The sequence below is a fragment of the Mobula hypostoma genome, chromosome 2 (genome assembly GCF_963921235.1).
Source record: "Mobula hypostoma chromosome 2, sMobHyp1.1, whole genome shotgun sequence".
NCBI lineage: Eukaryota > Metazoa > Chordata > Chondrichthyes > Myliobatiformes > Myliobatidae > Mobula > Mobula hypostoma.
The window spans coordinates 170914139-170940498 of NC_086098.1; the positions used below are offsets into that span (position 1 = coordinate 170914139).

General features: G+C 41.2%; 1 protein-coding gene across 4 annotated transcripts in view; it reads right to left on the reverse strand.

Annotated features, from left to right (window-relative positions):
• The window catches only part of c2h20orf96 (chromosome 2 C20orf96 homolog), a 40620-nt gene extending 15017 nt beyond the window's left edge, over positions 1 to 25603 (reverse strand). The window contains exons 1-10 of one of the 4 annotated variants that reach the window (XM_063074078.1): positions 25492 to 25603; positions 13672 to 13745; positions 11756 to 11918; positions 11064 to 11185; positions 9042 to 9200; positions 8448 to 8547; positions 6549 to 6706; positions 5360 to 5461; positions 1741 to 1827; positions 435 to 553 (exon numbers count right to left, since the gene is read on the reverse strand). In XM_063074078.1, coding sequence (XP_062930148.1) covers positions 435 to 553; positions 1741 to 1827; positions 5360 to 5461; positions 6549 to 6706; positions 8448 to 8547; positions 9042 to 9200; positions 11064 to 11185; positions 11756 to 11918; positions 13672 to 13731 — 1070 coding nt within the window. In that variant the 5' untranslated portion in view covers positions 13732 to 13745; positions 25492 to 25603. The remainder of the gene's footprint in view (positions 1 to 434; positions 554 to 1740; positions 1828 to 5359; positions 5462 to 6548; positions 6707 to 8447; positions 8548 to 9041; positions 9201 to 11063; positions 11186 to 11755; positions 11919 to 13671; positions 13746 to 25491) is intronic. The other 3 variants (XM_063074087.1, XM_063074098.1, XM_063074107.1) reach the window with 3 other exon arrangements.
• Positions 25604 to 26360: the final 757 nt, after the last annotated feature.

Here is a 26360-nt window from a genome sequence, read left to right on the forward strand (position 1 = left end):
TGGGGGTGGAGAGGGTTGGGGTGTGCGAGTTTTGTTTCTTTTTCGTGCGTGGGGAAGGGGGAGTTGACGTCTTTTCTTTCAACAACACCCATGTTCTTTCTGTATTTCTTGGCTATTTGGAAAAGACGAATATCAGAGTTTTGTACATGCATACTTTGACAATAAAATGAACCTTTGAATCCTTTAGTTATGCGACCTCTGATGCCAGGCAGACAACCTCTGAAGAGTATTGATAACGGCTGGGGTCACCTGTCTTGTAAAGACACTGCCCAGAGGACAATGGCAAACCACTTCTGTAGAATAATCTGCCAAGAACAATCATAGTCATAGAAAGACCATGATCGCCCATGTCATATGGCACAACACATACAAAACAAACGGATAACTCTCCTGTATAATTTACATTCAAACTCCCATCCAGTGAAGATACATACTTTGGCTGATTTTGGAAAACATCTGTGAAGATTTCCTCTCTGCCATCCTTTCTTGATTTCAGTAGGTGTAACAGATTCCGCTGTAGGTCCAAATTATTCTTTTCCATATTTTTATTCAGCTGCACATTAAAGAACATTACAACCTTAAAACTGGTTTAAATGGTCTTATGCTCTTAAATATAAAGACAATTCAATACAAGCTCAATCCACCTAAAAACAGCAAATCTGAAGTCATGTCCTACAAAAAAAAAAGCTGCACTCAATGTTTTAGGGACATTTTCCCCCACCCCCCACATCAGATTTCAGAACAGTCCATGAACATAACCTCCCTTTTTGCAATTCTAATTTACTTTTATATTTCTTATTGTAACTTATAGTAATGTTTTAATATATTGCACAGTACTACTGCTGCAAAACAACAAATATCATGACATATCAGTGATAATACATCTGATTCTGATTCTAAAGATGGTCAGCCTGTACCTGAATCATAGCTCTACACCCTTGACTGTACTCAGGCAATTTCCTTTTGTGCTTTGCTCCTCAATTACACTTAGAGACTGAACACATCACCAATACTCTCATCATTTCAATGTCTGGACAGAAAATTGATTTAATGATCCTTACCTTTGCTTTCAATTCTCTCTCTCATGGCTTTGCCATCAACCCAACTTCATTCACCTCAACTCTGAATTGCTCCAACAACATATGGATTCATCATATGGACTCATATGAACTCTTCATCTCATTTTCTCAATATTTATTACTTATTTTGTTTGTTTTTTGTTCCTTTCGTGTGTGTGTGTGTGTATACACATACACACATATAGATGTACACATACGTGTGTATATAATATATACACACATTTTATTACATATATTTTTTAAATAGTCAAACTAAATACATAGTGTGAAAACAGAAATAAAAAAGTAGTCAGATAGTGTTAGTGGGTTCAATGCCCATTCAGATATTGGATGGCAGAGGGGAAGAAGCTACTCCTGAATCGTTGATTCATATATGTACTTTGAGAACAAATTTACTTTGAACTTTGAACTCAGTGAAATCTTGAATCGTCCAACCTGATCTGCGCATCATGCTTTGTTTAGTGGGCATTTCTATAGCACATAGATGGCATTGAATAGAACAGTCCCCAAAGCACATCTGCGTTGCACGGTGTTGCCATCTTTGTCCCTTCTAGTGGATGGAGGTAGATCATACTAATGCAGTAAAGTCAGAACCGGTCCCATTCATATGCATTTTCACAGTACAGAAGTTATTCAAGTATTACAGTCCCACAGCACCTACCTCAATGTGAATTTCTATTTCCTTCCTCATCAACGCATTGTGAAGCATTACCTCTTGAAATCCCGAAGGCAGGAAATTGATTTGCTTCTGTTATTATAAAGCAATAAATATTAAAAACATATTCACTAATTGCCAATGTTACAAAACTGCACTATAGCTGAAGTTAAGGTGGACTGTTGTAATGGTGATATCACATCACTGGGAGACTTGGTTAATAATGCAGAGAATGTTTGCTCAAATCCCAAAGTACTGACTTGAGGATTAAAGCTCTTTATAACAGAGATAAATGAGAATGAGAAAGCAGGCAGGATGAGGCCCAAGTAGTCAGACAGTCATTAATAAAAAAACTTGAACTGATTCCCTGATGTCCATGAGAAAAAAAAAGAAACTTCTGTTCTTATCCACCTTAGTCAATAACTGACTCAAATTTCATATTGGTGCAGTTGACTCTCAACTGGACCACACACAATGTCAAATTCCACATAATATTCCTTTAAAGAGGTCGTGTTTTACTTCATAAAGTTAGCTGTATATAAAAAAATTCTTTGGTCATTAAAACCTTTGCACAGCTATTCAGGGTGATGGAGAATGAAAAATGGGCATTGCCCATGGTAACAGTGTCCACATTGATGCAGCTATAAAGAAGGCAATACGGTGGCTATACTTCATTAGGAGTTTGAGAAGATTTGGAATATCACCTAAAACAATCCAAAATTTCTATAGATGTACTGTGGAGAGCATTCTGACTGGCTGTATCACTGTCTAGTAACTATGGGCTACTGCACAGGATTGAAATAAGTTGCAGAGTTATAAAATTAGTCAGCTCCATCATGGGCACTAGCCTACGTAGTATCAAAGACATCTTCTAGGGGATTGCCTTAGGAAGGTGACATCCATCATTAAGGACCCGCCACCCCCCCACCCAGGACATGCACTCTTCTCAATGTTACCAACAGGAAGGAGGCTCAGAAACTTGAAGGCACACACTCAGCGACTTAAGAACAGCTTCTTTTCCTCTGCCATCTGATTTCTGAATGGACATTGAAACCAAGAACACTACCTCACTATACACATACTGCAATCCACAGATCTTTTTCCCCTATATGATCAAATATTGCATTGTACTGCTGCCGCAAAGTTAACAAATTTCACAACATATGCCTGTGATATTAAACCTAACTCTGAAAAATGTAAACTTTTATGGCGTTGGAGCAGGTTAAAAGGTCGGTACAACATCATGGGTAGAAGGACCTGTACTGTGCTGGACTATTCTACGTTCCACGTAATTGAATTTGAAACACCACTGACATCTGGTGGCAGTTAATCCAAACTGGATCCTTTAAATACAAATTTGACAATAGAAAACTGGCAGCTCAATTTGAGCATCATTACTCTGCTCAAGAACGAAGACAATTTCATACATCACAGCACTAAGAAAGTCTGTTGGAAGGAAAGAGCAATTAACTTGTGGAGGTGGCTCTTGGGATTTGGTGGAAAACAAAAATCTTAAAAAGGAACAAAAACCAGTTAAGTTGGATGCTGGAAATCTGAACAGGAAAAGAGAAAATACCATAAGTGCTCAGTAGGTCTGACACCATCTGTGGAGAAAGTATGTTAAAGATTTGGATTAATAGTTTTTCTTTGAACTGGCAAAACGTAATGAAGTACAGGCAAAACGGAATGGGCAGGGCCAAAAAAAGGGGAGGTTTGTACTAGGACAGAATTCAAGAGGGATTAGATAACAAAAGATTCTGCTGAATGTTAGAAAACCAAAGCACACACACAAAATGCTGGAGGAAGTCAGCAGGTCAGTCAGCATCTATGGAAGTGAACAAATAGTGGACATTTCGTGCCGAGACCCTTCTTAAGGTCTAGGAAGGAAGGGGAAGATGCCAGAATAAGAAGGTGGGGTGGGGGGGGGGGAGAGAGGAAGGAGGGTAGCTTGAATGTTTTAGATGAAGCCGGGCAGGTGAGAAAGGTAAAGGGCATGAGGGGAAGTAACCTGATAGGAGAGAAGGAAAGGAGAGGCACCAGGGGGAGGTGATAGGCAGGTGGAAAGAGGTAGGACACCAGCATGGGGAATAGAAAGGGGGGGGGGTAATTTTTTTTTATGGGAAGGAGAAATTGATATTCATGCCATCAGGTTAGAGGCTATCCAGACAAAATATGAAGTGATGTTCCTCTGCCCTGAGGTACCAAAAGGGTTGATAAAGTAAATGAGGTTATTAATGGTACAAATAAGGAAACACAACTTGTAAAAATAAATTTGTAAAACCACTACGTGAAGCTGTTAGATTCAATTTAAGATCCAGTTAAAGTGTTATGCCTTGAACTTGCATTGAACTTCTTTGGAAAGATGCAAGAGGGTAGGATGGGAAAGGGTGAAGGAGTAGCCAGAAAGAGAACCCACGTGGCACTGTAAATTTAGAATCACATTTGTAAACTGAATTTACGCATTTTAGAAACCAGTTACCCAATCTGACTTCAGTATCCTCAGTGTTGAGGAGGTTACAACGTGATAAGACAACACATCATACTAAATTGAAGAAACTACAAGTACAGTACTATGTAAAGTTGTTAGGCACACATATATAGCTAGGGTGCCTAAGACTTTTGCACGGTATTCTAGTAATTTTATGTATTGTACTGTACAGCTGCTGCAAAAAACAAATTTCATGACAATGGGAGGAGAAGGAGGAATCTGGTAGGGGAAAGAGGGTGGCCCATGGGAGAAAGGGAAGGTGGACAGACACCAGAGGGAGGAGATGGGCAGCTGAGAAGAATAGAAGTAGTAAGAAGGGAGCCAAAGTGGGGAATGGAAGAAGAGAGACCACCATCAAGGACATATATACAGAAAAGTGCTGGAAAAGGGGCCAGTAACATCATGAAGGATCCCACCCACCCTACTCATGGACTGTCGGTCCCATTCCCATCAGGGAGGAGGTTACATTGCATACATGCTAGGACCACTGACTTAAAAAAGTTACTTTCCCAAGCAGTAAAATTGATCAACAGCTCTACCCAGGAACTTCACCACTACTTTATTATTTCTCATTAGTCACCAAATGTGCCGCCTAAATTCACTTTCTGGACATATAATCAATTTATGCATACAAGTTAATTTATGTATTTATATTTGTGTGTTTTTTTGTATTATTATTGTGTTTGTTACCTTTTGTGTTTTCCTTGTGCTGCATTGGATCTGGAGTAACAATTATTTTGATCTCCTTAAACTTGTGTACAAGAAGTGACATTAAACAATGTTAAATCTTAAAGAGAGAAGGAGGAAGGGGAAACAATTGTTTTCTGTTATTTTATTCACTGATCCTTGGTCTGAACAGTGCATTTCATTTTTTTATGGGGAGGGTTATTTGTTGTTGTTCCTCTCCATCAGAAAGCAACCTTGCCATTTCTTTAGCATTTGTCTGTTTTTTTTAAAAACGAGATCAAGTTGCCAGCTTGAAGCGCAACCCAACACAGCTAGAAAGCGTGCAAGGAGGCGACTGAATTTGAACCCGGGGCCAGTTGCCCTGAAGTACAATACAGATGCTACTACACCACCGGCCAGCATATGGTGGGGGTTGTGGGAAGATATCCAGAGTTATTATTAGTTACTAACCTTAGCGATTTTATGAAATACCTCCTGCTCCTTCTCTTTGAGGGTATTTTCCATTCTTCTCTTATGTGCCAGTGTAATTTCCTCCACATCCACTAGTTCATCCTGTTTGATAATCGAAGAAGCATTATGCTTTTAAGACACCAATAGGGATGCCAATGTGAAGACCAGTATTTATTGTCTATCATTAATTTTCCTTGATCACTTCAAAGAATAAATCCCCCATGGTGCCATGCCAGACTAGATTTGGGCAGCAGACTTTCTACAGTACACCGAATGTAAATAAACCAGGTGTTGTACATCATCAGCATTATTGATAACACATTCTTCAGAAAAAAGTTTCAAGTTCTAAAATTCTTGGATGCCTCCAGTCAAGATGGCGCTGAGCTGTGGTCTCCATTGAGGTTGAGGCTCAGATTTAGTTGTTTTTTGTTGAGATGGCTTTGGTGACAGAGAGGGGAATGGTTTGCATAGCAGCCTGGGAAAATGTAGCTTGAAACAAATTTCTGTGCACAACAGTCCACAATAGCTTACTGCTTACAATAGCTCTAATCTTTCATCAATTGCTTCAAATCTTGATTTTCTGGTTACCAGTTCTCCTGCAAGATTCGATTATCCATTGTTTACCCTATAGAGGTTTCTTATTTTGAGCATCTTTTAAATCTCTCCTTGAGGAAGTGCATATATACTTAGCGACCACTTGATTAGGAACACCTGTACACCTGCTTGTTAATGCAAATAACTCATCAGCCAATCATGTGGCAGCAATTCAGTGCAAAAAAGCATGCAGACATGGTCAAGAGGTTCAGTGGTTGTTTAGACCAAATATCAGAATGGTGGAGCAATGTGATCTCTAACTTTGACAGTGGAATGATTGTTGGCATCAGAAAGGGTAATTTGAGTATCACAGAAACTGATCTCTTGGGATTTTCACGCACAATCATCTCTACAATTTACAAAGGATTGTGTGAAAAACAAAAGACATCCAGTGAGCAGCAATTCCATGGGCAAAAATGCCTTGTTAATGGGAGAGGTCTGAGGAGAATGGCCAGATTGGTGCAAGCTGACAGGAAGACAACAGTAACTCAAATAACCATGTGTTACAACAGTGGTGTGCAGAAGACCACGGACGTAAACTCAGTGACCACTTTATTAGATACAGGAGGTAAAGGTTGCAGGAATGACAACCTACTTGATGTTTTTGTGTGAGCTGCTTGATCTCTTTCTCCAGCTGTGTTATTTTCAAAGCAGATGTCAGGAGCTCTTTGTCTCTGAATTCTTTCAACATATGAAGTTCAGCTTGTGCATTCCGAATCCTTGTGTTAACTTCTTCGACTTGAGAATACAACTCTTTGAAAATAAAGAGATCACAATTGATTTGCTAGTGTAGGTTTTGCAATGTTAACTTATCTATGTTGTTTTAAAAATAATTTTCATTCATGGAACGTAGATGTCAGTAGCACCCTCATTGTCTTGGAGCTATGGAAGCGGTTTAGAGTCAACCACATTGGTGTGTGTGGAGTCATAGATGGAAGGAAGAATGGCAGACTAGGACACTGGCTTCTCTAGCATTGAGGACATTTTCAAAAGGTAACGCCTCAGAAAGCTGGTATCAATCATTAAGGACCCCAATCACAAAGGACGAGATCTCTCCTTATTACTTGAATGAAAAAGCCTACAAAAAGTAGTGGATACAGTCCAGTCCATCACCAGTAAAGAACCCCACCATTGAGCATATCTATGCAGAGCACTGGTGCAGGGATGAGCTCACTTTCAAAGACTCTATAGCCCACATTCTTGATATTTATTGCTTACTTATTTATTTTCTCTTTTTATATTTGCACAGTTTGTTGCCTTTTGCTGCTTGGTTGCTTGTCTGTCTTTGCTGTGCGCAGTTTTTCATTGATTCTATTGTGCTTCTTTGTAGTTACTATGAATGCCGACAAGAAAATGAATCTCGGGGTAGTATATGATGACATACATGTACTTTGAACCAAAGGGCAGGTACAAGAGCCTGAAGACACATACTCACATGTTTAGGAACAGCTTCTTCTCCTCTGCCATCAGATCTCTGAATGTACAATGAACCCATGTCCACGGGGTGACTGATAAGTTCGTGGCCTAAGGCTGAAGGAGATGAGTTATTAACTTCAAAATTTCTGCATAATCACTCAAAGAGTTGAACTGCACTGGCATGTAACGAAACCTTAGGCCACGAACTTATCAATCACCCCTGCTGTGGACCACTTTCTGGAGGTCCAAGAAGGGATCCTTATGCTCCACGACCACTGGACTAAGTGTGTAAATGTAGGAGGGGACTATGTTGAAAAATAAATGTGCTTGGTTTTTTAAAAATTGACTCCTTCTACCTTAGGCCATGACTTATCAATCACCCCTCGTATACTACCTTACTATTTTTGCTCCCTTTTTTGCACAATATAGTTTATTTTTTAAAAATATTTTCTTATTGTAATTTATAGTTTTTTAAAAAAGTATTGCACTGTACTCCTTCTGCAAAACAAAGTTCATGACATACTTTATGTCAGTGATATTAAACCTGATTCTGCTTTGGCCACTTAACAACATTAGTGAACCAGATGGGTATTTATATCAGTTTTGTGGTTACTATGGTTACCAAACTTAAGATTTATTTTGGCATGCAAGAAATACAGTTCTGTAAACTATTATGTCAGGTTCTTTGAAGAATTTGGGAGTCTACCCATTATGCATTGATACAACTTGATTGCAACATTAAAAAAAAACAAAATAGTTTTCTTTAGATCAGGGGTTCCCAACCTGGGGTCTAGGGACCCCCTCGTTAATGGTAAGGCTCGATGGCATAAAAAAGGTTGAGAAACCCTGCTCTAGATAAACTTTCCAAGAATCTTGAAATGCAAAAGTTGTTAAATGTTTATTACCTCCAGGTTTTAAATAATATGCTACTGTTGCTGGGATTCAAGGTTATCACTTAGTAATTCATCCCTGGATCCCTGGTTGTTATTGCCAAACACATTGAATAGCTGTAACTGCCGTTAAAATTAATGGAGCAGATTTCTGAGCCACAATGAATACACACAAGTTTGTGACTGACCTTCAGATTTTTGTTTCACTGTTTTTTCAGTGTCTTTGAGATCATCTTTTGCTGCTTCAATCTCCTGTTGTTTCCATTCACCTACACCAGAAATTCCTTTCTTACGTACAAAAAGAAAGAGATTAGCAGTGTGACATCAGAAGTGAACAAAGCCATCAGCCACACTCATACTCTTCTCCATTTAGGTTCCTGTTGTACAGTAGTCCACGTTTCTTATTCTGCAAAATATTGGAAGGATTCTGGACATAAAAATAACCTGTGGATTTTGGTTTACTGCACTGTCCCAAGTTAGATGATTCTTCTACTTTGAAGATCACACCTATTGACAGCACCTTGACCTCAGGTGCCAACTGTTTAATTCCTTACATCACTTTTGTACTTTGGTTTTCAAGGCTCTTAATTTGCCTTCAGATATCTTTAACACAAGGGTTCCCGTGGACCAATACCATTAAGTAAGGGGTCCAGGCTAGCAACTCCCTTTCATGGAGTGCAAAGGACTGAAGGATGATCTAAAATTGTGTATAACATTTAGAAGCAAGTACCAAGTTATCTGCTTTCAACTGTTCCTAGACTTTTCGTAAAGTAGATACGTACCCTAAACTTGTTGTACTGAATCAGGATGGTTCTGGATTCCGCCATGGCATTTTCTTCCAACTCCTTCAATTTCTCTATCAGCTTCATGTTAATATCCAGGAGGTTCCCGTTATACTCCTTGTATTCATCCACCTGCTTCTTTTTTGCTGTTATTAAATACTATTAAGCAGCATGGTTAAACATAAAGAGACTCTTGTACTAGCAACTGGATGCTCAAGGGAAGAAGTAGACAAGAGACAATCAGCAACAAGATTCTTTAACACTAAGACTTTTACCTTGTGAGCTCTAAGCAAAACTGCAAGCCTGCCCTTTAAAACACTTAACATATCCTCAAATATTTTTGGTTTTAAGCCCAGTGTTTGGTCTGAGCAATGTAACATTGCCAGCCATGAGTATTGGCAGCCTGTGTGCTTACAGGAACCTGCCAGTGCTGATCTATAATCACATTCTTCGAGGTGTGCAGATGCTTCATCTTATTTTCGTGGAATGGGGCTAGATTCACCAGTCTGTCTTGGGATGATGTCTGCTTCAAGAATACAGTCCCATGCCACTCAAAGTTTAATTGGCTGAGAGGAGATCTAATGGATAGCTGTAAAAGTGTTGAAGGACTTAGGATAGATATTGGTGGATATTTCCCTGGACTGAAGAGTCTGCGGCAAAGAGAACAGCTTGAGAATAGATTTAAATGAGGCTGTTTATGACTGAGATGAGGAAAAATTCTCAACTCAGGGGGTGGTGAATCTGAAATTTTCTATCTTGGAAGACTGCAGAGAGTCAGTCATTATGTTTTATAATGTCTAAACAGACATTGGCAGAATGCCAAGTATTAAGGGAATATATGGATATGATGATAATGCTAGAAAACATGGCATTGAATCATAATCTTGGTGAAAGGGTAGGACAGGTTAAGACTTTATTTCATGGAGTGTAAGGGACTGAGGGGTGATCTAAAATTATGTATAAAATCATGAGGGGCATAGATAGGGTGACTGCACAGTTGTTCCCTACCACACCCTCCCTGCCAAGGTTGAAGAATCAAGAGCTAAAGGACAGGGGAAATTTTAATAGGAACTTGAGAGGTAACTTTTTCCACACAAATAATGGTGCACATGTGAGACAAACTGCCAGAGAATGGGGTTAATCAGGAATCGTACATATGAGTAACTCAACTTTACATTAGTATTTCTGTTCAAGTACAAGTTAGGCTTAAAGGAATAAACTTTGAATGGATATTAAAAATCACTTAGTTTACTAATTGTTTTAATGTTCATCTATGGAGTAGATAAGCCACACAATGTAGGAAAATTTTGGGAATCACCACATTATTTGATAGTGACTGGCATCAGTGGGCTGTGTCAGAAGAAGTAAGATTAGTTAGAACTGCAACCCTGGTCTAGGTGGTGTTGTAGGTGTATAAAATCTCATCCAGCACAGTAGGAATCCATTGTACTCCACGGTGTAATATCCTGCCAAGACACATGATCATGTAATGGCCGTGTGTGCAACTTATTGGAGGGTACTCAGCAGAGGAGTTAATGCAATATCTTAGAAGGATGCTTAGAACCAATACCCTTCATCAGTCTTGATGAAGTGTCTCAGATCAAGTCACTGACTGTTTATCCCTCTCCATAGATGCTACTTGTCTTGCTCCAGCATTTTGCATGTGTTGCTCCAGATTTCCAACATTTGCAGAATCTCTGTTTATCTTATGAGGACACCTTTTCTTCAATGGGCACACCTTCTACTGACTGATAACAAACACAAGATGCTGGAGGAACTCAGGTCAGGCACCATCTATGGAGGGGAATAAACAGTCAACGTTTCATGCCAAAACCCTTCATCAGGACTGGAAAGGAAGGGGGTAAAAGCCAGAACAAGACTTCCACTGACTGCTTACTTCAGTGTCGCTCAGAAATGCAGACATACATACTGATTCGGTATATAAAATAAAAAGTGGTCTGCAATACTGCCTTTCACTTCCAGTGTATACAGAAATACAGCATTATGAAAGTTAATAATTACCTTAAGAATTTTGATTTTTTCTTTTAGTTCCACGTAGCAGGCATTATCTGCACTTATTTTTTCTCTTGTATGCCATGTATAATTGCATTTCTTTGAACAGAACTTCTCAGCACACAGCCGAGCTGAAAAAGATCAAAGCTTTGAGACTACAGGCATTAGGTCTGATAATTTAGTGTCAATCCTTTCTTTTAAATGAATGAGTTTCAAACATATCCCTCCTCAACGGCAGGAGTGGACAAGAACAATGGGTGCTAAATACTAGCATGCAGAATACATTGAAGTGTCTATGATGTTGCTCAAAAAGCAATGAAAATCCAATTGCAGTTGGAAATACGAGACAACTTGAATACCTTCATATTTTTGTACAACCACTTAACTCAGAACAGCAGCTAACAGAGAATCTATTATCATGGCAGCATCACATCAATTATCTGTGGTAAAATATATTTTTTCTGGCTCCACTCAAACCCAGATAGCCATGTCACTGGCTAGTGACCACTATTTTACAGGATCGTATAGTTACTGCCGGCCCCAAAGCTGAAGCTGTAGCAGTTTTCAAATGAGCTGCTCCACAATAAATGAGTGCGCTCATCGGGGAAGTTCTCTAAGCGGGTGGAAAAAGTGATCAAAGTGGTTAGGATGGGGAGAATGAAACTTCCATAGACTGATTTCAGACTAAGGATTCAAAATACCTTCCCACTTTATTTGCTCTTGTGTTGTTTTCCCCTTGCCCTTCTTCACAATCTTCCAGTGATTCCCTAGAGCTTCTGGTAGCCACTTGATAGGTGGAAGTGATGGAGTTTGCTCACTGGGTCCCTCTCTAAGTCTGTCTGTCCTCTCCCATTGAACATAATCCTAAGGAAGATATAAATCAAAATTCAAAGTAAATGTATTATCCAAATCTACATACAGTACTGTGCAAAAGTCTTAGGCATCATATTTTATATATATATACACACACACACACACACCTAAGACCTTTGCACAGTACTGTACATGTCACCATATACAATCCTGAGATTTGCTTTCTTGCATGCAATCAAAGCACTGACAGATGTAACAGATGTAATTCAAAACAATTAACTTCCACAGTTCACATACAAGCTAGGTGGTTCAAACCACACTCCAGTGTGTGACTAGGTAAAATGGGTAGCCACATGAATGCAGTGTCAATGGACTGGAATGCTGTATCACTACAGAGGATGTCCCCAGTAGTTTAAGGATTAGTTTAACTGTTCAAATTGTTCTGAAAGTGAAATACATGGAATTTCTGTAGGTCGATTAGTGATTTGCTCTTGGATGATTATAAACTAGATCCCCACAAAGGAATATCAAGTAGGTCTTTATAATTTTATAGCATAACAAAAAATAGTTTACACAGCTTCAATGCTGATACTTCTTTATACTCAATATATCCCACACAAATACCATGACTTCAAAAAGCACAACTTTTATGAGAAGTGGCGAGGGAATTGATGACAAATTGGCTATCTGAATTTCATAATCACCAGAGGCTGCCCATATGGAACACGAGATGTTGCACCTCCAACCTAAGCTTGGCCTTATCATGGCAGTGAAGAAGGCCATGCCTTTTACAGCAGAGCAAATGTGCTTGATGGAAGGGTCTCGGCCCAAAATGTCAACTGTTTATTCCCGTCCATAGACGCTGCCTGACTCAAAGTTTTGTGTGTGTTATTTATCTAAGTTTCATGTTTGGGATTTAAAGGTCTGAATGGATGGCTTCAATAATCAGAGCTCAACTACAGGAAGCTCTGAAAATCCAATATTTGATTATTTGGAATCTAGATCACTCATTTGTATACTAATTCCTCATTATCCAATACCCTGGTATGATTTTTGCTGGCTTAAAACTTTCCAGCTTCTGTTGGCAGTGCTCCCTTTAAACTCATGGGGGCCCAGGTGTTTCCTGCTCCTTTTAAACTCACCAGGTTGACTGGAGAAGTTACTATGCTATTGTACTCAGTGACCACCAAATTAGGTATGCACGTACACTTGCTCGTTAAACTAAATATTTAATCAGTTGTTGTTCACAGCAAACATCAGCATAGGGAAGAAATGCGACCTGAGTGACTTTGATTGTTGGTGCCAGGCAGGGTAGCTTGAATATCTCAGGAACTGCTGATCTTTTGGGATTTTCACAAACAGTCTATGGAGTTTACAAAGAATGGTGTGAAAACAGAATGTCTGTAAGGAATCTGTATGTCCTCCCGATGGAATGCACAGGTTTTCTCTGGGCACTCAAGTTTCCTCGCACAGTTCAAAGATGCATCAGTTAGTAGGTAAATTGCCCCTTGATTAGGCTAGGGTTAATCAGGGATTGCTGGGCAGCATGGCTCGAAAAGCTGGAAGGGCTTATTCCACGCTGTTTCCCAATAATTAAATTTATCTGGAATTTGTATTTCACTTATCTAAACTAGTACTAGCTAGGTATTGCAACAGGCTTCAAAACCTTGATAATGCAAATGTTTTACTAATATTGGACTTAAGAGTTCATTGTACCAGCTAGAAGACTCTTTGGTGCTGTAACCTATGATTCTGAAATTTAAAATAGGTCAACAAATTGCAACACTTTTGGTCCAGTACTTACAATCATACTAAATTTCTTTTCCAAGGACTTCACAATACTGCAGTCTTCCATTGTCGCCATCACCTTTCAGGGTCCTGTGAATAACACAACAAATTATAAAATTATAATACAAAATGTGCTAGCAGAGATTCTATAGAACAGCTAACTCACCCTTCATTGTTATTAAATTTTTCCCTCTGGGTCACTTATTGTTCCACTGACATAAACAATACTAACACCTGGAAAAGTCTGGGGCAGTATACTGGAGGCAAAAGTTCACTCCAGTGTCCTCTACCTCATTTCTTTTTAGTCTCTGCTATGAATTAAGAATTTTCTAGACATTAAAAAATGCAACTGCTGATCTTTTAGATCTACAGTACTGTGCAAAAGTCTTAGGCACAAGACAGGTATATTCCAAAAAAGAAATTTTCGAATGGAAAAAGGATGCAACCGTGGTTGACAAGAGAAGTCAAAGTCAAAGTTAAAGCAAAGGAGAGGGCATACAAGGAAGCAAAAATTAGTGGGAAGACAGAGGATTGGGAAGTTTTTAAAAGCTTACAAAAGGAAACTAAGAAGGTCATTAAGAAGGAAAAGATTAACTATGAAAGGAAGCTAGCAAATAATATCAAAGAGGATACTAAAAGCTTTTTCAAGTATATAAAGAGAAAAAGACAGGTGAGAGTAGATATAGGACCGATAGAAAATGATGCTGGAGAAATTGTAATGGGAGATAAGGAGATGGCGGAGGAACTGAACGAGTATTTTGCATCAGTCTTCACTGAGGAAGACATCAGCAGTATACCGGACACTCAAGGGTGGCAGGAAAGAGAAGTGTATGCAGTCACAATTATGACAGAGGAAGTACTCAGGAAGCTGAATAGTCTAAGGGCAGATAAATCTCCCGGACCAGATGGAATGCACCCTCGTGTTCCGAAGGAAGTAGCTGTGGAGATTGCGGAGGCATTAGCAATGATCTTTCAAAAGTTGATAGATTCTGGCATGGTTCCGGAGGACTGGAAGATTGCAAGTGTCACTCCGCTATTTAGGGGGCAAGGAAGCAAAAAGGAAATTATAGACCTGTTAGCTTGACATTGTGGTTGGGAAGTTGTTGGAGTCGATTGTCAAGGATGAGGTTACAGAGTACCTGGAGGCATATGACAAGATAGGCAGAACTCAGCATGGATTCCTTAAAGGAAAATCCTGCCTGACAAACCTATTACAATTTTTTGAGGAAATTACAAGCAGGCTAGACAAGGGAGATGCAGTGGATGTTGTATATTTGGATTTTCAGAAGGCCTTTGACAAGGTGCTACATATGAGGCTACTTAACAAGATAAGAGCCCATGGAATTACGGGGAAGTTACATACGTGGATAGAGCATTGGCTGATTGGCAGGAACCAGAGAGTGGGAATAAAGGGATCCTATTCTGGTTGGCTGCCGATTACCAGTGGTGTTCCACGGGGGTCTGTGTTGGGGCCACTTCTTTTTACATTGTACATCAACGATTTGGATTATGGAATAGATGGCTTTGTGGCTAAGTTTGCTGACGATACGAAGATAGGTGGAGGGGCCAGTAGTGCTGAGGAAACAGAGAGTCTGCAGAGAGACTTGGATAGATTGGAAGAATGGGCAGAGAAGTGGCAAATGAAGTACAATGTTGGGAAGTGTATGGTTATGCACTTTGGTAGAAGAAATAAATGGGCAGACTATTATTTAAATGGGGAAAGAATTCAAAGTTCTGAGATGCAACAGGACTTGGGAGTCCTCGTGCAGGATACCCTTAAGGTTAACCTCCAGGTTGAGTCGGTAGTGAAGAAGGCAAATGCAATGTTAGCATTCATTTCTAGAGGAATAGAGTATAGGAGCAGGGATGTGATGTTGAGGCTCTATAAGGCGCTGGTAAGACCTCACTTGGAGTACTGTGGGCAGTTTTGGTCTCCTTATTAAGAAAGGATGTGCTGACGTTGGAGAGGGTACAGAGAAGATTCACTAGAATGATTCTGGGAATGAGAGGGTTAACATATGAGGAACGTTTGTCCGCTCTTGGACTGTATTCCTTGGAGTTTAGAAGAATGAGGGGAGACCTCATAGAAACATTTCGAACGTTGAATGGCATGGACAGAGTGGATGTGGCAAAGTTGTTTCCCATGATGGGGGAGTCTAGTACGAGAGGGCACGACTTAAGGATTGAAGGGCGCCCATTCAGAACAGAAATGCAAAGAAATTTTTTTAGTCAGAGGGTGGTGAATCTATAGAATTTGTTGCCACGGGCAGCAGTGGAGGCCAAGTCATTGGGTGTATTTAAGGCAGAGATTGATAGGTATCTGAGTAGCCAGGGCATCAAAGGTTATGGTGAGAAGGCAGGGGAGTGGGACTAAATGGGAGAATGGATCAGCTCATGATAAAATGGTGGAGCAGACTCGATGGGCCGAATGGCTGACTTCTGCTCCTTTGCCTTATGGTCTTATATATATGGCTAAGGTGCTTAAGACTTTTGCACAGTACCGTAGTAATTTCATGTATTGTACTGTACTGCTACCACAAAAAATAACATCTCCTGATATATGTGAGTGATGATAAAACCGGATTCTGATATGGGTCTCTATTGTGGACAGAGAGTAGGAAGGGGGTAGGTTGGGAAAAGGGGAAAGGAGGGGGGAGGAAGCAGGAAGCACCAGAGAGATATTCTGTGATGATCAATAAACTAATTGTTTGGAATCAAATGACCTTGCCTGGGTGTGTATGCACCTGTGCTACCTCACACCCTGGCACTCCTCTGCCACCTGTCCCATCCCCCTCCCGGAGTGCTCCACCTTGCATGCCCAGCATCCTTTGCACTCACCAGATTTACAAACTTGCTCTCCGCTCCACATTAACAAATGCAGTACTGTGTAAAATTCTTAGACATCCCAGCTATACATAGGCCTAAAACTTTTGCACAGTATGAGAACTGCAATGCTTGTTTTATTATAATAGTGCCAGTAACATTATACTGTCTTATATAAATATGCACTTCATACTTTATGTCAGCCTGTCAATCTTCAGGCCATACCACTAATATTATTTCGTGACTGTACGTTCTGGATTGTTACTAGAAAGTGCTGTGTGTTACTGTATGTACGATTGCAAGAGAAGTTTTGTGAACCCTCTGCAACTTCCTGATTTTCTGAATTACTTACTCATAAAATGTGGTCTGATCTTCATCTAAGTCACAAGAATAGACAAACACAATCTGTCTAAACTAAACACGTGGAATTCTGCAGATGATGGAAATTCAAGCAACACACAAAAAGTTGCTGGTGAACGCAGCAGGCCAGGCAACATCTCTAGGAAGAGGTACAGTTGACGTTTCGGGCTGAGACCCTTCGTCAGGACTAACTGTCTTCTCCTATCATTTCGGATCTCCCCCCCTCCCACTTTCAAATCTCTTACTCACTCTTCCTTCAGTTAGTCCTGACGAAGGGTCTCGGCCTGAAACGTCGACTGCACCTCTTCCTACAGATGCTGCCTGGCCTGCTGCGTTCACCAGCAACTTTGATGTATGTTGCTTGAATTTCTAGCATCTGCAGAATTCCTCGTGTTTATGATTTAAAAAAAAATCTGTTGGAATTCTTTGAAGAAATAACAAGCAGGGTAGACAAAGGAAAATTCACCATTTTCCATTCTCCATTCCTGTTTCCCTCTCTTACCTTACCTGTCCATCACCTCTCTCTGGTGCTCCTCCTTCTTCCCTTTCTTCCATGGTCTTCTGTCCTCTCCTATCAGATTCCCCCTTCTCCAGCCATTTATCTCTTTCACCAATCGACTTCCCAGCTCTTTACTTCACCGCCTGATTTCACCTATCACCTACCATCTTGTACTACTTCCTCCCTTCCCCCCACCACCTTACTCGGATCTCATTTTTCCTTCCAGTCCTCATGAAGGGTTTTGGCCTGAAACATCAACTATTTACTCTTTTCCATAGGTGCCTTCAGACCTGCTGATCTCCTTCAGCATTTTGTGTGTGTTGCTTTGGATTTCTTGCACCTACAGATTTTCTCATGTTTGACAATTAGTGGATGTTGTGTACTTGGATTTTCAGAAGGCCTTTGACGAGGTGCTACACATTGGCTACTCAACAAATTAAGAGCCCATGGTATTACAGGAAAGATACAAGCATGGATAGAGCATTGGCTGATTGGCACAAGGCAAAGAGTGGGAATAAGGGGAGCTTTTTCTGGTTGGCTGCCAGTGGCTAGCAGTATTCCACAGGGTCTGCATGTTCTGACCACTTCTTTTCATGTTACTATATATGTCAATGATTTGGATGACGGAATTGATGGCATCGTGGCCAAGTTTGCTGACGATGCGGAGATAGATGGAAGGGCAGAGTGGTTTGAGGAAACAAAAAGGCTACAGAAGGACTTAGACAGATTAGGAGAATGGGCAAAAGGTGGCAGATGGAATACAGTGTTAGTAAGTGTATGGTCATGCACTTTGGTAGAAGAAATGAAAGGGTTGACTATTTTCTAAATGGAGCGAAAATTCAAAAATCTGAGGTGCAAAAGAACTTGGGAGTACTTGTGCAAGATTCCCTTAAGGTTAATTGCAAATTGAGTCAGTGGTGAGGAAGGCAAATGTGATGTTGCCATTCATTTCAAGAGGACTAGACAATAAAAGCAAGGATGTTGAGATTTTATAAAGCACTAGTGATACCTCACTTGGAATATTGTGAACAGTTCTGGGCCCCTTATCTAAGAAAGGATGTGCTGATATTAGAAAGGGTTCAAAGGAGGTCCAAGAAAATTAAGGGAGCGACACACATCAAAGTTGCTGGTGAGCGCAGCAGGCCAGGCAGCATCTCTAGGAAGAGGTACATTCGACGTTTCGGGCCGAGACCCTTCGTCAGGACTAACTGAAGGAAGAGCTAGTAAGAGATTTGAAAGTGGGAGGGTGAGGGGGAGATCCGAAATGATAGGAGAAGACAGGAGGGGTAGGGATGGAGCCAAGTGCTGGACAGGTGATTGGCAAAAGGGATATGAGAGGATCATGGGACAGGAGGCCCAGGGAGAAGGAAAAGGGGGAGAGGGGAAAACCCAGAGGATGGGCAAGGGGTATAGTCAGAGGGACAGAGGGAGAAAAAGGAGAGAGAGAGAAAGAATGTGTGTATATAAATAAATAACGGATGGGGTACGAGGGGGAGGTGAGGCATTAGCAGAAGTTTGAGAAGTCAATGTTCATGCCATCAGGTTGGAGGCTACCCAGAGGGAATATAAGGTGTTGTTCCTCCAACTAGACTGGGAGATCATTTCGCTGAACACCTACGCTCTGTCTGCCAGAGAAAGCAGGATCTCCCAGTGGCCACACATTTTAATTCCACATCCCATTCCGATATGTCTATCCACAGCCTCCTCTACTGTAAAGATTGTTATTAATGAATATGATATAGTTGGGATCACAGAGACATGGCTCCAGGGTGACCAAGGATGGGAGCTCAACATTCAGGGATATTCAATATTCAGGAGGGATAGACATGAAAGAAAAGGAGGTGGGGTGGCGTTGCTGGTTAGAGAGGAGATTAACGCAATAGAAAGGAAGGACATAAGCCGGGAGGATGTGGAATCGATATGGGTAGAGCTGCATAACACTAAGGGGCAGAAAACGCTGGTGGGAGTGGTGTACAGCCCACCTAACAGTAGTAGTTGGGGATGGTATTAAACAGGAAATTACAAATGTGTGCAATAAAGGAACAGCAGTTATAATGGGTGACTTCAATGTACATGTAGATTGGGTGAACCAAATTGGTAAGGGTGCTGAGGAAGAGGATTTCTTGGAATGTATGCGGGATAGTTTTTTGAACCAACATGTCGAGGAATCAACTAGAGAGCAGGCTGTTCTAGACTGGGTATTGAGCAATGAGGAAGGGTTAATTAGCAATCTTGTCGTGAGAGGCCCCTTGGGTAAGAGTGACCAAAATATGGTGGAATTCTTCATTAAGATGGAGAGTGACATAGTTAATTCAGAAACCAAGGTTCTGAACTTAAAGAAGCGTAACTTTGAAGGTATGAGACGTGAATTAGCTAAGATAGACTGGCAAATGACACTTAAAGGGTTGACGGTGGATATGCAATGGCAAGCATTTAAAGATCGCATGGATGAACTACAACAATTGTTCATCCCAGTTTGGCAAAAGAATAAATCAAGGAAGGTAGTGCACCCGTGGCTGACAAGGGAAATTAGGGATAGTATCAATTCCAAAGAAGAAGCATACAAATTAGCCAGAAAAAGTGGCTCACCTGAGGACTGGGAGAAATTCAGATTTCAGCAGAGGAGGACAAAGGGCTTAATTAGGAAGGGGAAAAAAGATTATGAGAGAAAACTGGCAGGGAACATAAAAACTGACTGTAAAAGCTTTTATAGATATGTGAAAAGAAAAAGATTGGTTAAGACAAATGTAGGTCCCCTACAGACAGAAACAGATGAATTGATTATGGGGAGCAAGGACATGGCAGACCAATTGAATAATTACTTTGGTTCTGTCTTCACTAAGAAGGACATAAATAATCTTCCAGAAATAGTAGGGGACAGAGGGTCCAGTGAGATGGAGGAACTGAGGGAAATACATGTTAGTAGGGAAGTGGTGTTAGGTAAATTGAAGGGATTAAAGGCAGATAAATCCCCAGGGCCAGATGGTCTGCATCCCAGAGTGCTTAAGGAAGTAGCCCAAGAAATAGTGGATGCATTAGTGATAATTTTTCAAAACTCTTTAGATTCTGGACTAGTTCCTGAGGATTGGAGGGTGGCTAATGTAACTCCACTTTTTAAGAAAGGAGGGAGAGAGAAACCAGGGAATTATAGACCGGTTAGCCTAACATCGGTGGTGGGAAAAATGCTAGAGTCAGTTATCAAAGATGTGATAACAGCACATTTGGAAAGCGGTGAAATGATCGGACAAAGTCAGCATGGATTTGTGAAAGGAAAATTATGTCTGACGAATCTCATAGAATTTTTTGAGGATGTAACTAGTAGAGTGGATAGGGGAGAACCAGTGGATGTGGTATATTTGGATTTTCAAAAGGCTTTTGACAAGGTCCCACACAGGAGATTAGTGTGCAAACTTAAAGCACACGGTATTGGGGGTAAGGTATTGATGTGGATAGAGAATTGGTTGGCAGACAGGAAGCAAAGAGTGGGAATAAACTGGACCTTTTCAGAATGGCAGGCAGTGACTAGTGGGGTACCGCAAGGCTCAGTGCTGGGACCCCAGTTGTTTACAATATATACTGATGACTTAGATGAGGGAATTAAATGCAGCTTCTCCAAGTTTGCGGATGACACAAAGCTGGGCGGCAGTGTTAGCTGTGAGGAGGATGCTAAGAGGATGCAGGGTGACTTGGATAGGTTAGGTGAGTGGGCAAATTCATGGCAGATGCAATTTAATGTGGATAAATGTGAAGTTATCCACTTTGGTGGCAAAAATAGGAAAACAGATTATTATCTGAATGGTGGCCGATTAGGAAAAGGGGAGGTGCAACGAGACCTGGGTGTCATTATACACCAGTCATTGAAAGTGGGCATGCAGGTACAGCAGGCGGTGAAAAAGGCGAATGGTATGCTGGCATTTATAGCAAGAGGATTCGAGTACAGGAGCAGGGAGGAACTACTGCAGTTGTACAAGGCCTTGGTGAGACCACACCTGGAGTATTGTGTGCAGTTTTGGTCCCCTAATCTGAGGAAAGACATCCTTGCCATAGAGGGAGTACAAAGAAGGTTCACCAGATTGATTCCTGGGATGGCAGGACTTTCATATGATGAAAGACTGGATGAACTAGGCTTATACTCGTTGGAATTTAGAAGATTGAGGGGAGATCTGATTGAAATGTATAAAATCCTAAAGGGATTGGACAGGCTAGATGCAGGAAGATTGTTCCCGATGTTGGGGAAGTCCAGAACGAGGGGTCACAGCTTGGGGATAAAGGGGAAGCCTTTTAGGACCGAGATTAGGAAAAACTTCTTCACACAGAGAGTGGTGAATCTGTGGAATTCCCTGCCACAGGAAACAGTTGAGGCCAGTTCATTGGCTATATTCAAGAGGGAGTTAGATATGGCCCTTGTGGCTACGGGGATCAGGGGGTATGGAGGGAAGGCTGGGGCGGGGTTCTGAGTTGGATGATCAGCCATGATCATAATAAATGGCGGTGCAGGCTCAAAGGGCCGAATGGCCTACTCCTGCACCTATTTTCAATGTTTTCTATGAAGCCACACTCAGGTGTTAATTTATCTGCTCTTTATCAAATTATGGTATTGTTTTGCACTGCTGTAACTATATGTTATAATTATGTGGTCTTGTCAGTGTTAGTCTTTGGTTTGTCCTTTTTTTTGTGATATCACTCCGGAGGAACATTGTATCATTTCTTAATGCATGCATGCATTTCTAAATGACAATAAACGAGGACTGAGTTTCCTCACAATCTAATCTAATCTAATCTAGTCATGGGAGATTTTAAAATGCAGGTTGATTGGGAAAATCAGGTTGGTAATGCATCTCAAGAGTGTGTTTGTTGAATGCCTATGAGATGACTTTTTAGAACAGTTTGTTGTTGAGCCTGAGGGGATCAGTTATACTGGATTATGAGTCATGTAATGAAATGGAGGCGATTAGGGAGCTTAAGGTTTAAAAAAAATCCCTTAGGAAGCAGTGATCACAATATGATTGAGTTCAAATTGAAATTTGATAGGGAGAAAGCAAAGTCTTATGTAGCAGTGTTTCAAAGGAGCAAGAAAATTATAGTGGTATGAGAGGAGTTGGCCAAAGTAAATTGGACGGAGATGCTGGCAGGGATGTCAGCAGAGCAGCAATGGCTTGAGTTTCTGGGAAAAATAAGGAAGGTGCAGGATAGATGTATTCCAAAAATGAAGAAATACTCAAATGGCAAAATAGTACAATTGTGGTTGACAAGGAGGTCAAAGCTAATGTAAAAGCAAAAGAGAGGGCATAAAACAAAGCAAAAATTAGCAGGAAGATAGAGGATTGGGAAGCTTTTAAAAACCTACAGGGAGCAACTAAAAGAATCATTAGGAGGGAAAAGATGAAATATGAAAACAAGCTAGCAAACAGTATCAAAGTGGACAGAAAAGTTTCTTCAAGTATGTAAAAAAATAAAAGAAAGATGAGTGTGGATTTTGGTCTGCTAGAAGATGAGGCTGGAGAAATAATAACCGGGGACAAGGAGATGGCTGATGAACTAAATAAGTATTTTGCACTAGTCGTCACTGTGGCAGACACTAGCAGTGTGTCAGATGTTGACAGGTGTGAAGAAAGTGAAGTGAGTGCAGTTACTATTAACAAGGGAGAAGGCGCTCAAAAAGCTATAAGACCCAAGTCACTCAGACCAGATGAACTGCACCTAGGGGTTCCGAAAGAGGTTGCGATAGAGATTGTGGAGGCATTAGTAATAATCATTGGATTCTGGCATGAAGCCAGAGGACTAGAAAATTGCAAATGTCACTCCACTCTTTAAGAGAGGAGGAAGGCAGCAGAAAGGAAATTATAGACCCGTTAGCCTGACTTCAGTGGTTGGGAATATGTTGGAGTTAATTGTTAAGGATGAAGTTACGGAGTACCTAGTGACACAGTGCAAGATAGGACCAAGTCAGCATGGTTTCTTTCAGGGAAAATCTTGCCTCATGAACCTGTTGGAATTCTTTGAGGAGATTACAGGTAGGATAGATAAAGGGGATGCAGTGGATGTTGTACATTTTGACTTTCAGAAGGCCTTTGACAAGATGCCACACATGAGGCTGCTTACCAAGTTAAGAGCCCATGGTATTTTAGGAAAGTTACTGGCATGGTTAGAGTATTGGCTGATTGGTAGGAGGCAGCGAGTGGGAATAAAAGGATTCTTTTCTGGATGGCTGTCAGTGACTACTGGTGTTCCGCAGGGGTCAGTGTAGGAACCACTTTTTATACTGTATATCAATAATTTAGATGCTGGAATAGATGGCTTTATTGCCGAGTGTGCAGATGACATGAAGATTGATGGAGGGGCAGGTAGTGTTGAGGAAACAGGTAGGATGCAGAAGGACTTAGACAAAGATTAGGAGAATGGGCAAGAGAGTGGCAAATGAAATATAATGTTGGAAAATGCATGGTTATGCACTTTGGTAGTGGAAATAGATGTGTGGACTATTTTCTAAATGGGGAGAAAATCCAAAAATCTGAGATGCAAAGGGACTTGGGTGTCCTTGTGCAGACCACCCTGAAGGTTAACTTGCAGGAAGAGTCAGTGCTGAAGGCAGATAATGCAATGTTAGCATTCATTTCAAGAGGTCTAGAAAACAAAAGCAGGAATATGATTCTGAGGTTTTATAAGACAGTGGTGAGGCCTCACCTTGAGTATTGTGAACAGTTTCAGGTTCTTTATCTAAGAAAAGATGTGTTTAATTTCAGGGTTCCGAGGAGGTTCACTAGGATGATTCCAGGAATAAAAGGCTTATCATATGAGGAACGTTTGATGGCTCTGGGCCTGTACTCACTGGAATTCAGAAGGATGAGGGGGGGATCTCATTGAAAGTATGTGAATGTTTGAAAGTAAATGTGGAAAGGATATTTCCCATGGTTGGGGAGCCTAGGACAAGAGGGCACAGCCTCAGGATAGGAACGTCCATTTAATTCAGAGATGCAGAGAAATTTCTTTAGCCAGAGGGTGGTGAATTTGTGAAATTTGTTACCACAGGCAGCTGTGGAGGCCAGGTCGTTGGGTATATTTAAAGCAGAACTTGTTAGATTCTTGATTGGACACAGCATCAAAAGTTACAGGGAGAAGTCTGGGGAGTGGGACTGAGGAGGGGAAAAAAGGATGGCCATGATTGAATGGTGGAGCACACTCGATAGGCTAAATGGCCTAATTCTGCTCCTATGTCTTATGAACTTTACATAAGTCACCCTCAGTTTAAAAACAAAACACACAACTCCTGTACAGTAAAAGCTCTCCGTTCCATGGACAAGACCTTAGGGGTGGCAGGATATCACAGCCTGAGGGAAGAAACTCTGGCAGACCTAGTCCTGATGCTCCTGTACCTCCTTCCTGACAGTATTGAGTCAAAGAGATTGTTGGATGGGTGGCAGTGATTCTCAACAACTTGAGGGAACCAGCTCTAAAGATAGATTGGACAGACAGGGTGTTCTCCCCAGAGGCTATCGGAAGATCTGACAGAAGATCTCAAAATTATGAGAAGCAGAGATAGGGTAGACAGTAGGAATTAATCAAACACTAAAGGAAACAACAGGAATTCTGCAGATGCTGGAAATGGACATGCATTTAAGGTAAGAGGGGGAAAATATAATAGAAATGGTCCTGACGAAGGGTCTCGGCCTGAAACGTCGACCGTACCTCTTCCGAGAGATGCTGCCTGGCCTGCTGCGTTCACCAGCAACTTTGATGTGTGTTGATAGAAATGGGCTGAGTATTTTTTAACACAGATACGGACGGACACACACACATCAGGAATGGCCGCCTGTGTCCCTCCACTCTGACACCATATTTTTTAACACAGATACGGACGGACACACACACACATCAGGAATGGCCGCCTGTGTCCCTCCACTCTGACACCATTTTCTTCTTCAAAAGCCCACCCTCCGCCACCTCCAGTTTAAGTTCCATGCGGAATATTTTGGAGGATCAAGAACCAAGAACCATTGTTGTCTGTTGCCACGGTAACCCCAGCGGGCCTGGAGGTGGCAGCAACATCCCTTCACTCGCTCTTCCAGCAAAGGCCTGCTTCTTAGTGTGCTAACAAGTCGGGGTTTCCAGCCTCACACCCCACTCCACCGACAGCTCCCGCCCCGAATCACTCACCAGTTCCCAACCACAGCTCCACGGATCAGCGACTGCTCACCTGTCGGCACAGGGGCTGCGGAACACCATGATACACCTACGGATGTGCTGCCGGTCCCCACACATCAATGCGCATGTGCACCGGCGACACTGTGCCGGCTCAGTGCGCGTGCGCATTCCGCATTCTTCGTCTTCTATTTCCGGCTATTTAGACGCATCTGGGCGTATTACATCCCTGCGCTGGATGTATAATTAATTATAGAACTTAAAGGAACTCAAATTCTCGCATACAACCTAGTCTCACGTATAAATTGAATAATACTCTTCAATCAGATGCTGATTCTCTTGATGGCCAAACAAAGATTGATAGAAAACCAAAATAAATTTAAGCCAGATAGCCTCTTGAACAGCATGCTTCTTTCAATTTTGTATCGATTACAGCTCAGCAAAACATGCTGGTCTGTCTCTGGACTACCACAGTCACATAATCCAGTAGGATGCTTTCCTATTACATGTATCTTTAAATAATAGTTTAGCCCACAATGCCCCAATCTAAGTCTTGTAAATTTCACCATATCTCTACGACTTAAAAGGTAGCAGTCTGAGACCTTTTTAACTAGTGGGTGACTAGAAAAATAATGCCTGGCCCTTAATTCATTTTTCCAACCCTCCTGCTGCCACTTCTTCGCTATACCTTTTTAAATCCTACTTCTCAATTCTGCTCTGCCCAGGGGAACTCTAACTTCTATTTGCCTGCTCTGTAAGGAAGACTTTGCAATGCCATCCACAATTTCATTTCCCACCACCCCAGCATGCCCAGGTATCCATGAAAATCTAACTGCACAACCCATCTTCCCTACTCTAAACAACACTAAGAGAATCTCAATAAC